Genomic DNA, 15,617 nt, shown 5'->3' with positions numbered 1-15,617 from the left:
CCTAGGCAAATTTACAAAAATAAATTACCATATCAGATTTTATATAGCTGATGACATGGAAAAAGAGAAGTAGGATCTTTCTGAACGAAATGAATAATCAATCATAGGGCACCACTCTGAAATCTCCTTTTCTTTTTTCTCCTTTTTTTAAAAGGTTCTTAGACATAGCCGTTGAAGAGGAGCTAATAATTATTCAGTTTCAAGTAATTATTGATAATATATTAAATATTTTGAAACTCCTAACAGCTGCAGTTCATATTAATTTTAAATTGTGAACAGTTGTATTAATTTAAAATATAATGACCAAATTATCTCTATTTATTTTTATAATCCTGAATTAAAAAAAAAAACTTAAATATAACATCTCTTTCTTTTTTCTTTTAGTATAGGAATTTTTTAAAATATAAAAAATAAATGCAAAAGAAAATAACTCTAAGATAAACTATTGTTACATATATTCACTAATTATTCCGTTCAATATTTTCTGTTATTTTTTACTTTACCAATTATGCTATCATAAAAATAAATTTAAAGTGATGCTTTTTGTCCACTAATAATATGTTACATTATATATAAAATTATTTAAATAAAATAACAAATGTGACTCTTTAATTAAAAAAAAAATTAACTAATACCTATATTGATAGTTAAATATATGAACAACAATTTATATAAATGATATTCTTAAATATAATTATAAATCAGTTAGTCAAATACGTCTTAATTTTTTAAAAAAATTTAAATTTTAATTGGCAATTGTTAAATATTACACGCACATAAAACAACAATTTTATACGCTCCCTTATCGATCAACCAATTAAAAATTAAATTAATGAAGATGAAATGAATCGAACTCGAAAATTTCACAACCAAAAGATGAGGGAAACTAGTTTTTCTCCTTTTACAAGAGAACCATGAAGATTTTGTACTTTACAAAAACAACATTACATTACGTGTGCTTTTGAATCCAATAATCATCTAAAGCTTTCATAGATATTGCATGTCTACCTATCTTTATTCCACTAATCATCTTCACATGTCTCATTTTGATGGCAGGTAGCTACTTGTATTGTATATCTATAAACCTATTGTTCAAAAGAAAAGAAGTATAGCTATATAAATCAAGATCAATTCTTTTTTTTTATCAAATCGAATTAGAGATATAATTAATATATATTAGTAGTTAAAATATATTTTTAAAAAAAATATAGAAACACCCTTATTTTAAATATGAATCCTGCATTTATAGGATCGATTATTATAAAATTTATATTTATTTAACATTTTAAAAAGACAGTAAGATCTGAATTCACAATATTTTATTTATAAACAAATTCTGTAAATTTGTTGAAAAAGGAAAAGGTGGTTGTTTCATTGTTTGATATAAATTTGTCCAACAGAACTCTTTTATAAAGTAAATAATTAGAAGTGGGATTAGTTTTCTTATATGAATTAAGAAAGAAAAAAACAGAAGAAATTGATTTTGTTTTGTGATGGGTAAAGGCTACTATAGGGTTCTTTTAGGTCAGTGCCCATGGTTAAATTGTCAATACTGCTATGTTGACACAGTAGCATAGCAGTGTGAGCTACAGCTTTGCATTAGCTGGGCACAGTTTTAGGACAGTTCTTCATTAGGTTCTTGAATGAGATTAAGACATGCAACTAGATTTTTCCTTTTAGTCAGTGACTATTTTATAAAGAGGTTTTTAGAATGTACTATATTTCTGTTCAAGAAAATAATTTATTTTCATTTTTTTAATTGTTCACTCATTTTTATTTTTTATATTTATGCAGCTTAGAAGATGTTTGATTTAGCTGTCCGAACTGAATTATAACAATAATTATTTTTTATTGAATATTAAAAAATAATTATTGATTATATCATTTTTTATTTTAGAGTTTTTTTTTTATAAATTGGTACCTGATTTGAATTTTATATTATATTAAATTTATTAAAGATAATTAATAAAATAAAAAAGTTGTTGGTATATTAATTTTTTTATGTTTTATGTTTTATAATATTATATTATTTGATATTATAATTAATATTTGATTAATTATGATATTTATATTTATAGAATTAGAAGAGAGAATTTTTATATTATTGAGATTTAAATTTTGATGCCTTCTTTTAAAATAGTTTAAACTTTTTAGTAGTATATACCATAGGATTAATTATAATATTCTTAAATAGTATATTTCATTTTAAATAATTTATTTAGTAAAAATATATTAAAACTATTAAAATATTACTGGTCATTCAACAAATTAATAGTAATAATTAATTAAATTTCTAACAGCTAGTAGTTCCTAGCTCGTCTGCTCAAATCGTTATTGATACAGACCCCAAAAGGGGCTATTCAAGAGAGACAAGATTTGATTTTTCAGTTTATAACAGAGAATATGATACTTCTCAGTTAGAAATGGTACAAATTTATTCATGGAACTCCATTGAATGAGATAATATACATGACAAGGAAGAAAATTGTGCAATAATCCCTTTAATATAAGAAAGAATGATAATGACACTGAGACTAAGCTAGAACCTAACCCAGCACCGCGTGCATTGAGCCATGCAATCTCCCTTGCAGTCAACATTGTAACCTAATACTTTTGGATTTCGAAGAAGAAGGTTTCGCAACGTTTTTCCTTTTATCCCCCAATCCTTTTCGAGTATTTTTACATTGTTCTTCAAGTCGTGCTCGAGACTACATCCAAGAACTTCAGGAAATTTTTTGACCACCTTGTAAAGTTCATCATCAGAAAGGCCAAGGCTCCTCAAGTAATCTATTATGCCACTGACAATTTCAATATCTGGAACCTGCTGTTTTCGTTCTTCGCCCCAGTAAGGTGAATGCACGTGCCCGAATGCTTTTCCTAGTATCTTGTCTTTCTCCTGAGCACTGAACTCAAATGCAGACAGAGCTTCTCTGCATGCTTCCCATGTCTTTTTCTGTTCATCATTCAAAGCTAAATTATCAATCTGTGCAGTAGAATGTACTATCCACTTCTTAGGAGACAAATGAGAGGTCCAAGCTCCCTGGAATGTGTTTGATGAAAGAGCGCCGCAGAATTTCACATTACGTGCAGCTGTTGCAAGATCAGGCTGCAAAGAAAAGGCAAATTGTTATGAAACTACTGTAAATCCATAATGAAGAACATGCTTCCCTGTTGACCCAGTGTTTATCAGCCTGAAATCTAGACTTTGTATCTGGAGTGAAGCACAAAATGAATGCAAAATCCAAGAGAGCAAGAAAATGGAAAGAAAACAAGGAATTATAACTTGCCAGCATATACAAATAATTTGAATGTCGATAATCACATAGACCTGACTGGAAATTATTTTTATCAGAATTATGTTCCAACAAATGCATGTACTTTTTCAAACCATAAACTAGATCTCGGACAAACCAAGCAATAGCCATATGCCACCCAAGCTGTGGAAAAGGTGCACTTTCATGGTTAACATACTTTGGGCCGCGAAAGCTGGATAAGCATTTCCAACAACAAATCCAGAGCTTGCTATGCACAGTATGGAAAGACACAAAAGGCATGCTCTGGTAAAACTGCAGAATGCAGATGAGACAAGGCATCGAATTCAAAGTTGTTGTGTACTGCTCAAAACTTTGTGAAGTTCTTGGTCGAATATAAGTAAGTTGACTGAAGTAGCTTCAGCAGTTTTAGATGTTTACGGAACAGAAATCAAGATTATGTCTTGAAGCAGAACTTACGGGTGGTTCTTGCTACTTAGATATCCTAATCAAATACCCATTTAAAACAACAATGTCATGGCACAACATTTTAGCATACTTTCTAAGGCCATCTGCAGGAGAAGCATCAGGAAGTGACACATATAAGTTAGTATATTACTTGGATGTACTTAAGGAACCAATAAATCCCAACATAAAAAACATAAATTGAAGCCTGATCCGCATGAAAATTATAATTTCACTTGTATGCCTAAGGGCTTTTTTTTCTTCTAATGCTATCTTATTGTCAGAAATAGTAAAAGAAGCCTGCTTCCATGTACATAATCTTTCAATAACAGAGTGATTTGATTTCAACTATTATTATCATTTTTTTTTTGGTATGCCAACACATCAGCTACCACTTACCGTTATCTATTTTATTCTATAGTAGCCATTGTCTGTCCCTGCACCTAAAATTCAATTCAAGAATGAGATGAGAAACAGTACTTACACCTAAAAAGCTTAAACTTATTCCAGAATCAAGGGTTAACAGGGGAGAAACCGGTGATCTTCCTAGCATCCCTGCACTCAATAACAAGAAATATATCAAAAAGAAAAAAGATAAAAAAGCAGCTAAGCAATTAAGGGAGAAGCGGAAAAGGAACGGTTAAAGAACTTCACATTTTACAAAATTGCGAGGAAATAAAGATAATACAGAAGATTTTTGGGACTGCAACATTATTTTCATTCTCATTAATTACACAGTGGCAGTTACATAAATTGCTGAACCCATTACATTTACTTGGTATCTAACTTTATCAGTAAGAAAATGTCTAACATCCTTAGACTAACTTAACAGATAAATTAATAGCAAGTAATTGGGGCCAACTGCACTATTCCTAATTCACTATTTAACTCAGGTTAAGGCCCCAATTTCAATAAAAACATTAGCAAGCATGTCCTGATTATGTTTACATGGCAACCTTCTTGCCTATTAGCTCCCAGCTCAGCCATAAACTCATAAGTCCACGTTTGTTAGGATCAGCAGCATGAATCTATTTCATCCATCTGCCCTTCTGGGGTAAAATTCTCCAGTATTGCCAGGTTCTCTCTTTCTCTCTAATCTTCAGAAAAGAATTCTCTTGAAATGTTAGAATTAGGGTTAGTTTATACGGCAGCAAGCCCACTGTAATACACTCTCCTCTATTAAGGTGTGAAACCAAATGTGACAAATGTATGAACTTCGCACTTATCAATTATCACAGTTAAAATATCTCTACCTCAATTATCACCTCTGCTAAGTATATATTTCACTTGTCTCAATTTAAACTTAACATAATTGTCCGCATATGCAATAAATTATCAACTTATTAGGCACAACCAAGTCAATAAAAACTTATTATCGAAAAAAGATAAAAACTTATTCAAAATGCATTAAGACTTGATTTAGTAATCTTGCGCATAATGCAGCCAGAAGGCACCTGGTGAGTAGTAGTGGAAATCCCATCAGAGACCACTGTTCAAAAGAGGAGTAACCATCTTGAGGAGAAAAAGTGCCATATGGTTTCAAGAGAACTCATTAGAGACAGAGAGAGAGACAGAGAGAGAGATAGAAAGAGTAAGAAGGAAGGAAGGGGGAAATAGTGAGAAAGAAGACAAAGGATAATTCCAGACAACAGCTAATATAAGAAAAAAGATTGGAGTCAGACTAATACTCCACACACCAAGGAGAAGAAGAAACATAATCTTCTAATTTTAGCATTCATCTTGGAGAAGAACTGTGAATTAGCATCTTCCAATAACCTCTCTTGTTGCAGTTACCATCTTCTCTTCTCCAAACTGACTAATTTGCCAATCACTTACTGTAATTTCCAAAACTTTTAGGTTGCATTCGAATTAAGAAAATGATATGATACTTTAGTTGTAAGTATACAGAAATAAAAGAAAATGGTCGTAAAAGAAAAAAAGGTAGAAAGATATTTAAATATTAGAGAGTTTATTTTATATTATAAATTTTTTTGTGGGGGGTCAATTTATCTCCAATTGCGTTCTGTTCAATAATCATGAAACTAACATAAGCTCATGAATCTAACCAAATTAAAGAAACCCCATACAAATATTTTAAGAATCTAAATCCGTTTGAATCTGAAAGCAACATTCTGTAATTATTTGATGCAACATAACCACCAAAAACTGGTGTCTTCAACACCTCAACGTACAACCTCATTGAGCTGAAGTGGAAGACAAGGCCTTCCCAACGCTAGAGAAAAAGAGAAAGAATGCCAAACAAACACTAATCCCATTCTACTAAGGAGTCCACCAATACCACATAATCAAGTCATAAAATTAGGTAATATGCATAGGGCTACAGGCATAAAGCCCCAGATACACCTGGTCACCAATGAAAGTAGCATCAAAGCAAACAATGTTAATGGAAACCCAGAAAACAAACAACAATCGTCTCTAATAAATACAACACAACTCCATCAGATTTCTCCGCAGAAAGAAATTTTAGTATTTTCAAAAACTACCCATTACTAGATTCAGCTTGAACTGCAATATTCCACAGCTGTAGAAAATGCACAGCACAAATTCAGAAAAGCAGAATTTTAGGTCGAGAAAGTACCTTGAGTAGAAAATAATGGATTACTCGCCACCAACTAGAGAAAGTATGTGTGTGGTCACTGGTCTCCGATAGCAGAAGACAAAGACAGCACCGTCCTTAACTTGGATTCAACACCCACCTTAACTTAACTAACGATCCTCTTTTGAGTTTGAGGAGCTCTCCATTTCTTTCTCTCTCTGTCTCTCTCTGTCGTTTTGGCACGTGCGAGGGTGGTGTTTGGCTGTAGAGACTTCTGTACCCCTCCACTCGTTTGGGACTTATCTTAATTCCCTTTCCGAATAATTTAGTAAATCATTCAACAATTATCATTTAATATTATTATCAAAGATAAATCATCGATGTTACTTTTTAGTTAATATCCCCTCTGCTCAGCTCAAAAAGAAGAAAAGGAATATCCCCTCTGCCCAAAAAAATAACTTTATTCTTTTTCTGCTGTCAATCAAATTGAAAATGATTAATAGTTAAGAAAATTTATTATTCAAAAAAATATAAATTCCTTTTAAAATTATAAAATTTTATTCAATTCTAATAACAATTAATTTTTATTTAAATCTTAATAACTATAAATTATAAATAAATTAATAAATTCAATAAAATTGATAGAAATAATAGATATTTAAAATATCCATAAAAATATTCAAAGAGAATAGAAATTAACATTATTATAAAATACATTCTTGATTCATGTATTATATATAAAATGTATTCTTAATTTATGTTCAATAAATATTTTTTATCTAATTTTGATGGATTGTTCTCCATTTTAATTTATTTAAGAATATATCTTACTCTGTATTTTTAATTATTAGTTTAATAATTAAATTTATATAATATATTTTATTACTAAAATAAAGATATATAGTTAATTCTATTTATTTAACTTTAAAATTATAAATTACTATATTGAATCCTAATATAATATTTTTAAATTATTTTGTGCATTAAAAAGCCTATAATAAGATAATGGTTAAAAATAGTCAGATTAGTTGAAAACAAAAAATTTGAATTCTTTATAAAATTTCAAAATAGTCTATTAAAATCAAAAAATTATTTATTAAATAATGTTTTATTATATTATTAAAATACAATTATTGAATTGAAATCCTCCTTAATATTACCCCCCCACACAACCTAAATATGATCCACCCACTAAAAAGAGAACTATCTCCAGTCCTCACGGAAAAACCCGACTCCAGGCTGTTCCCGTAATTTTACATCTCACCGCTCCACCCGCTCAAACATTAAATGAACCCCCGCCACCATCCCCACCACCGTCACTCCGTCGCCGACCGTTCTCTTTCCTCTCTCATCGCTCCTGAATTATAAAAATAAATAAACAAATGAAATTGAACAAACATAAACAATAAAATCAAAAAACCCATATTCCTTATCTCTCACCCACTCAAAAAATACACCCAACAAAATCGTAAATCTCCCTCTCCTTTTCTTCTCGCAGACCACACACCTAAACTCACTCTCTCTATATCCATATACACACACAGAGATACACGTACAAACACAAATTCTTTACATTTTTTTTTTATATCTAATTTTTTGGGCATTGTTGAATTTTGTTATTGTAACGATGCGTAAAGTAGATTAAATACGGGAAATGGCGCAGTACAGGCAATCAGGACACCACTACATCAACGGAGCGACGTCGTCGGACCACGTGTCTATAGGGATTCGTGCTTCTCCCTCTGCTTCTTCTTCTTATCCTGCTGCTGCTGCTGCTTCTTCTTCTCAATCGCAATATAAGCCAATACGAGGTCGCCGATCAGCGAGATCCGATAAGTCTCATTGCTCTTCTAGCTTCTCGATCGGCGCGCTTATTGTTGTTCTTAGTCTTGTCCTTGTTGTTACTGTCTTAGCTTATTATTACATCTCCGCTGATAATAAAGGTTAGAGTTACTTTTGTTTGTTTGGCTGCTGAGAAAGTCTGGGAAAATTATGTAAAGTTTGAAGTGTATGGAGCTGAAATTTGATTTAGTTAACCTGCATTTTAGATTACTTCATTTATCTATTTTATAGAAAAGATAGAGTTAATGTAGTTTTGAGATTTTGATGTTTAATTAGGCATGTAATTAAAGTCTGATAGAGATATAAGATTTTTACAATGAAGCTTAATTGACGAACTAATCTTGATTACCTAAAATAGTTGCTAAAAGCTTAATTTAGCATTCATTTAAGATATAAATCATAATTCTCTTTTTTAGCTGTCTTTATTTTGAAACGTGGCTCAATTTGTTTGAATTAATTAACCTGCCTTTTAATTTGCTTAGGTTTCTTCATCTGGAGAAGAGCTTATTCTATTTTATATGTTTATTTATTTATTTTATTTTTTCTTCTTCAGATTTGATTTTTGTATGGTTTTTACTCTAATCTTTTTGAGTTTATGTTCAATTGAAATCTTTGATTAGAACATGAAATTATTTATTTGTAACAAACCATATGCAAGAATTTATTTGAGTTGAATTCCTGCAAAATCATGTAACTTTGGCCTGATCTTTTATTTCTTTCAAAATCCCTTTTTCTTTTTGAAATTATAAGGAATTGAATTCTAGTGACTATATGGTTTTCCAAACATGAGAGTAGACTTTGCAGAATTCAATTCTAACAAGGGGAAAGGGATATTAGAAGAGATAAGTGAGAAGTATTTGAACTTGATTTTTGGTTTGCCAATGAAAAATGTGTAATCCTTTCTTTACTGCAGTTCTATGCAAAATGAAGCTTGATTGGAAAGCTAATCCTGATTAACTGAAATAGTTTTCTAAAGCCTCTCCCTCTCTGTCTTACTCATGTATTCATGATGTCTGAAATGGTGCAGAAATAAATGATCATCATGGTGATGGCGATGATGAGGTGAAGAATGATCTTGATTTTCTTACAAATGTTACACGGACAGACACTGTTAAAGTCCTTGAGTTTGGCCAAGGTTCAGCACATGGACGGGATTCAAGGTATTGGGATAAGGATGATAGAAGAAGAGATGGAGATTATAACGAGGATGATGTGGACCATGATAGCAAGGAAGCTGAAGATGAATCTACTGAAAAGGGACATAATCTTGTGAAGATGAAGAATGGAAAGGAGAAGACTTCGCAAAATGATCCTTCTAAGGGTTTAGATCAAAGAGGAACTGGGCTGTATAATGAAGATGGGCGCAAAGAATTGAAAATGTATGAAGCAGAGTATGAGGCTTCCCTAAAGAACGCTGGCCAATCAAGAAATAAAAATGAGATTAAACCTCGGGCACTTGATGATGAGGAGCAGAATGAGGGAGTTGATACTGATAATGAGTATGATGATGGTATAGACTCTCATGATCCTCATGTGGAGGATTATGGTGATTCTGACCATGACAATGGGCACCAAGCTTCTGTCAGAATTTCCAGTGACGAAGATGGTAGAGAGTTCTCTAATTTCAATGATGCTGATACTAAGGATCAAAATGTTGCTAAGGACAATCATGAAGTCTCTGAGAACATATCAGATAAGTCTTTGAACATCAGAACTTTGGACAATGTTGATAATAATTCTCAAGTTGGACGTTCAAGTAGTGGTCAATCCACTACTAAATCTAGGTCATATTCAAAAAAGAAATCCAGGCACCGGAAAGGTTTGCTGATTTTCCTTTATCTTTCTCTCTTTTTTTCTTTTTCCTTCTTGATCTTTCTCTCCTCTCTTCTTCCTACTCGTCCTTTGGTGTTACTGTGCATGTGCACATTTAATACCTTTTTTTCTTTTACAGTGGAAGCTATTTTTTAGATAAATTATAGCTTGTGCTTCTAGATCCAAAAAGAAGTTTTCAAGTTTTAGGGGATATGGGCATTTTTATTATGTTGTACATTGCTTAGAGTTAATATATGTTTCTCAGTCCATAGTTTACTTAAAAGTAGCTTCCTGCATGCCATGTTCGATACATAATGGATGGATTTGGAATATGCAGCAGATGAGCCGAAGTGCTGAGTATCCAATTGGGTATTCCCTAGTACAGTTATAGCCTTGAAATAAGGTGGCTCTTACTGAGCTTAGTACTGACATAATAATGGAGATCAAAAGGGGTGGATGCCTTATCCTCCGAGATACAATTTCCTACATCTCCGCTTAATAGTTTTTGTTTTTGTTTTCATAAAGAAAAAGGAAAGTAGAGCAAAAGAACCTCTCTTTGTGTTTTAGTCTTTCTTTTGGCTTGTTTACCTAGTGTAACCTACTTTTCCCCCTTTTGGGCTTATTTCGTTGTTGGGAGGTGATTTGCATGCCTAAGCTCACTAGGGGTGAAAAAGGGAGGTTTTCAGGGTGTCTGTAGGGGGCTTGGGGTGTGAGCATGTTAAGTTCCAATATTGCATATTGTGTCATAATTATGTTTTTGGTGGATTGGAAACATGCCTTGACATGGAACTAAATTAATGCACAAAAAATTTAAAGTTCCTTAGTTTGTGAATAGGACAGCTGCTTTACTCATGTAGCCAACCTAAACACTTCATTTATTCTTATAATCAGATTCTTCTTTCAGTGGCCTTGCATGTGTCAGCTTCTGCATGATGGAGTTCTTAAAGAATAAAGATTAACCTAATTTGAAAGGCAGGGTTCTTATGCAACACCGGAAAGCAGCCAAGAAGACCTAGCCAACTACCTATTGCCTTCCCCTAGCCACTTTTCTTTGTGCAGTATATATGTGCTGAGCCTCCTTTTCTAGATGCCCTCATTGCTGTGGCTTATGTTGGTCTAATAAAATGAAACCCTTTTGCCAGTATTATGAGATATAGGCCCGCTATATTTATGTCTAAACCTGAGCATATACTCATTGCTTTACTTGAAATGATGCAGTTTCATGAGCTCATATCCTGACCAAGCTTGGCATTGATTGAACTGTCTGAATAAAACAATGTAATTTGGACAGCTTTTGAAAGACTCAAAGTAAATGGTTAAGGAGGTTGTTTAAATCTCTAGATCTTGATTGATCATTTGAGCACTATAAGGGTGTGATCTACTTATAGAAAACTACGTCAGTTTTCTAGAAAAAATTTCAACTGAAATAGAAAACAAAATTTTGCGTTTACTTGTGCTATTTTTTTAAAATGAAAATAGAAAACATTTTTTCATGTTTTTGAAATTATGATTAAACTATAGAAAACGAGCTTTAACATGTTTTCTATATTTTTCTTTATATAAGAAGTCATTTGCTTTTACATGAAAATAAGGAGTTTTCACTTCATTTATTCCAAATTTACCCTTTAAAACTAAAAATATTACCCAAATAGAAAATAAAAGGTTTTCTATATAATAGCAAATAAACACGTTTTATAAATTGTACAAATTTTCTATGGAAATAAAAAGCTTTTATTTTCCTTAAAATTAGAAAATGAAAATAGAAAAAATTTTCTACAAGTAAACATGTTCTAAACATCTGGTTTTTCAGGGAGAACCTTTTCTTTTCCACCCTCCCTTTCCAAATATTATACACTACACTCACTTTTTTGTCTCTGGCTATATAGTTTGACATTGACTTTAGAATTCTCTGTCAATGCATCAGGGCATGTTTCTGCTTCTTTTCTTATCATACTGCATATGGATTTTTTTAATAAACCTAGGAACCTTTCTGGTCCATCACTTATTGTCTGAGAAATTTCCTTGAGAGCTTTCTTTCACCAGTTTGATGTACCATGTTTGACAGGATCTTGTGAGATGAAGTTTCTAAATTCTACCACACAGCTTGTGGAGCCATTTGAAAGTCGAAAATTTGCAAGGTTTTCCTTGCAATACAGTGAAAAGGAGGAGAAACCCAATGGTGATTTACAATGGGAGCCTAAATTTGCTGGGCATCAGAGCCTTCAAGAGTGGGAAGAATCATTTTTGGTACATGATCAAAAAATAAACTGTGGCTTTGTCAAAGGTCCTGAAGGTTCCCCAAGTACAGGATTTGATTTGTCAGAAGATGATGCAAGTTATATCAGTAGATGCCACATTGCTGTAATCTCTTGCATCTTTGGCAATTCAGATCGCTTGAGGTCACCTCCGACTAAAATGGTATGCAGACCTCTGCATTGGAAATCTAGCATACAGAGATGTTTTGATCCATTTTCTATGTTGGATATCAGTTATTGGCTTATTATTTCTTGTGTTTGATACGAGGCATTTAATAAAAGAGAAGATTGGTCTCTATTCAACTATTAAACCCTAATATTTGCGTGTATATTATAAGAAACTGGAAAAGCATGCACTTCCCCTTCTGTAGAATTTAGAGAAGGAAAAAAAATTTGGTGCAACCTGGATTTTTGTGAAAACAATGTTCCCCCTCTATATAATTTTGAAACCAGCACTTGGCATCACTTGGTAGTATCATTTTAGAAACTTGGACGCCTAAGCTTGTTCTTATGTCACATAATGTGTTTAGACTGGTCTATTTATGTTGTCTGTTCTTTTTCTCTTCTTTTCTGCTTATGTTCTTAATACTGTCCATTGATCCTGAAATACTTTTGTGTAATTTGGAAGAATGATCTATGGTGATCTTTGATTTTTATGATTTATGGTGATCTTTGATTTTTATATGTGACCCCAGTTTAATTGTTAAATATTTTGCCTTCTTTAGGTCACTCGTCTATCAAGGAAAAATGTCTGCTTTGTCATATTCGTGGATAAAATTACTCTGCAAACACTCTCTTCAGAAGGCCATATGCCTGATATAGCAGGTTTTATTGGTTTTTGGAAGGTTGTGGTAGTGAAGAATCTACCATATACTGACATGCGGAGAGTAGGGAAAATACCAAAAATGTTGCCACATCGGCTTTTTCCTTCTGCGAGGTATGAAACAAAGTTTACATTGAAGTTTTTGTCTTGTTCATTTGAATTTACCCTGTGATAGGTAGCTCACTGTTGGCATTATATCTTTCTATGGCTTGTTTTACTTTTAGTTGCTTATTGGATGACTATAAGAGAAGGAGAAAATAAAAAGAACTTCCAAGAACTAAGAGATTGAGGAACAATTTGAGAGAATTTTGGTAGGACAGCCACTCACAAACTGAGTGGAATTTGCAGCCTTTTCTTTGAGGGGGATTTTGACTCAATAGAGATCTATTTAGAGTTTTAGTGAATAGTTGCACCAGTATCCTCTCTCTTTCTATCAATCTGGTCCACTAAGTGAAAGTTATACCTTTCGGTGGACATTAATCCTCAACATTGACATATGAAGAGTTAAAATAAAATAAATAACTAAAACTCTTTACGTTGTATTAGACCCCCTAGTTTCTCTGCTTAAAATAATGAACTTCTTTTTACTCTCACTAAAGTATACTTGTATACAGCTCAGATATCAAACTCGATGTGGGTAATGGAAAAGTCATTGTCCTTGGTATAAGAAAAATTGAATGTGCTCATGTCAGATGCATGTCTTGACATCCTTAAGTGAATTGGAGTGATCTACATCCTTTATTTGTAGGGCCCACAGACGTCTAATTACCCCTTTTTTCCCAGTTCTGGATACTTCATGTATACCCTTGGACATAAAATCTGTATATATTATGCATATGGGATGACTGTATGATCTATACATCTATCCAGGATATTTGTGGATTTTGGATTTAAAAGTTCAGAATGGGTACACTGTTAAAATGCTCATGCAGCTGTCACAATCCCTTGCTGGCACTTTTATGTTTCTGTCTGTGGATGTAGAGTTTTTTTTTTTTTTTTTAAATGTGGATTTTAGAGTTAATAGACTATGAAAGCACTTTTTTTATGAGAAATAGTCAAAGTAAGTGGTTTGTGGCATCAATGCTCATTGAGATTATTAAGTTTCTGGATCAGTGGAAATTCCTAGCAAACATACACTATGACTTGTATATTATTTTTCACCTATAAATGTGTTCTCAGGTATTCAATCTGGTTGGATAGCAAATTACGTCTACAAATTGACCCTCTACTCGTTCTTGAATATTTTCTTTGGCGCAAAGGTTACGAGTATGCTATTTCTAATCACTACGATCGCCATTGTGTATGGGAAGAGGTTGCACAAAACAAGAGACTGAATAAGTATAATCATACTATTATAGATCAGCAATTTACTTTCTACCAGGCTGATGGACTGAAAAAGTTTAATGCTTCTGATCCAAACAAGCTTCTTCCCAGCAGTAAGATCTCCCCCCTGTTTTTATGGTACAATTTTATAACAAATATTTAACTTCTACACCTTTCTTTTAACAAAAAATATTCTGTATCATCTATAGATGTACCTGAAGGGTCTCTAATTGTGAGAGCGCATACTCCAATGTCAAACCTGTTTTCCTGTCTTTGGTTCAATGAGGTTGAACGCTTTACTCCTCGTGACCAACTGAGTTTTGCGTATACATATCAGAAACTAAGAAGAATGAATCCTGACAAACCATTTCATCTTCATATGTTCAAGGTGAAGAATTTTGTTAAACTGAAGATCGTCACTTTTTATTTTTTTGCTATAATTGTCAGGGGGATCCTCAGGCTCTGCCAGAGACTATATCCCTTCCCCAGGTGATCTTAAGGGTGCTTTTCCTGGTGTGGAATCCTGGATGACAAGGAATGGATGCACCTTCCTTGCCAACTGGATCAACCCCTTTGTGTATATGTAGAACATTAAGTTTAATTCTACTTCTATTCTGTATGCTGTAGGATTGTGAGAGGAGAGCAGTTGCAAAGCTGTTTCGGCACAGGTCAGAGGAGAAGCGAAATAGTCTCCGTCAACAAGCAGCAGAATGAAATGCGCCGATTGTGTTTCATGGGAAGCCTATTCCTGTACATCATTCATAGCCACTCCCAGATATAGTGCCTGATGATGGTATAGATCCTGCAATGCAACCAAGATATGTTACCGAAATTATGGTTGTTGACAAGGTACTCCGGATTATACAATCTGAACCTGAAGGAAATACAGGGGATACAGGAGTTACTTGGCAGTTCTTTCATTGGGGTGAGGCAATATTGCTGGATCCCTCCAACTCCAATTAAATACAGCTGTGTGGAAAAGTAACTAGCGATCTACTTAAAGCTTCTTCATTGTACCAATTCAATTCACTATTCTTTGTTCCATTTTGAGGCTAGCCAGCCATGCACCCAAATGCCTTTTGTACCCTCCCATATTGTGGATTCTATTATTATAATTTTTTTCATTAAATGTCAGATTTGGTTGTTTGTAACAAAAATTTTGATGGGTAAACAAGGGACGACTTATATTCCTGGCAAGTTGAAGTCCTGACTGTCTCTGTTTTGAACATGTACTGATAGTGCCGTTGGTTTGCAGCGTGTTTAAAAAGCCGGTGTAAGAGTTTTTTAAT

The 15,617-nt window shown here is 33.0% G+C and overlaps 2 protein-coding genes across 3 annotated transcripts; one reads left to right on the top strand and one right to left on the bottom strand.

Annotated features, from left to right (window-relative positions):
- Window positions 1–2,417: 2,417 nt before the first annotated feature.
- LOC8262721 lies at window positions 2,418–6,561 on the bottom strand. Of its 2 annotated transcripts, none has more exons than XM_015723969.3 (3): window positions 6,316–6,561; window positions 4,201–4,271; window positions 2,418–3,106 (listed from the first exon to the last, which is right to left on the bottom strand). In XM_015723969.3, the coding sequence occupies exons 2-3, from the start codon at window positions 4,267–4,269 to the stop codon at window positions 2,540–2,542; spliced, it is 636 nt and encodes a 211-aa protein (XP_015579455.1). In that variant the 5' UTR covers window positions 4,270–4,271; window positions 6,316–6,561; the 3' UTR covers window positions 2,418–2,539. The 2 variants fall into 2 exon arrangements, with proteins under 2 accessions (XP_015579455.1, XP_015579456.1); XM_015723970.3 differs by lacking the exon at window positions 6,316–6,561 and adding an exon at window positions 5,171–6,283.
- Window positions 6,562–7,433: 872 nt separating this feature from the next.
- Window positions 7,434–15,525, top strand: LOC8262724. The gene is made up of 7 exons (XM_002526779.4): window positions 7,434–8,216; window positions 9,143–9,934; window positions 11,993–12,345; window positions 12,908–13,119; window positions 14,185–14,441; window positions 14,538–14,716; window positions 14,956–15,525. Exons 1-7 carry the CDS (start codon window positions 7,928–7,930, stop codon window positions 15,040–15,042), a joined length of 2,169 nt encoding a protein of 722 aa, XP_002526825.1. The 5' UTR covers window positions 7,434–7,927; the 3' UTR covers window positions 15,043–15,525.
- Window positions 15,526–15,617: the final 92 nt, after the last annotated feature.

Source organism: Ricinus communis, chromosome 2 (genome assembly GCF_019578655.1).
Source record: "Ricinus communis isolate WT05 ecotype wild-type chromosome 2, ASM1957865v1, whole genome shotgun sequence".
Taxonomy (NCBI): Eukaryota; Viridiplantae; Streptophyta; class Magnoliopsida; order Malpighiales; family Euphorbiaceae; genus Ricinus; species Ricinus communis.
Note: the sequence above shows the minus strand (reverse complement) of the source record. Positions and strands in the feature narration are given on the sequence as shown.

Coding starts and splice junctions, on each gene's coding strand:
- LOC8262721 (XM_015723969.3), bottom strand. CDS start 4,269: ATGCTAGGAAGATCACCGGTTTCTCCCCTGTTAACCCTTGATTCTGGA. Junction 3,107..4,200: donor TAAGTTTAAGCTTTTTAGGT/GTAAGTACTGTT, acceptor TTTTCTTTGCAG/CCTGATCTTGCAACAGCTGC.
- LOC8262724 (XM_002526779.4), top strand. CDS start 7,928: ATGGCGCAGTACAGGCAATCAGGACACCACTACATCAACGGAGCGACG. Junction 8,217..9,142: donor CATCTCCGCTGATAATAAAG/GTTAGAGTTACT, acceptor GAAATGGTGCAG/AAATAAATGATCATCATGGT. Junction 13,120..14,184: donor CGGCTTTTTCCTTCTGCGAG/GTATGAAACAAA, acceptor ATGTGTTCTCAG/GTATTCAATCTGGTTGGATA.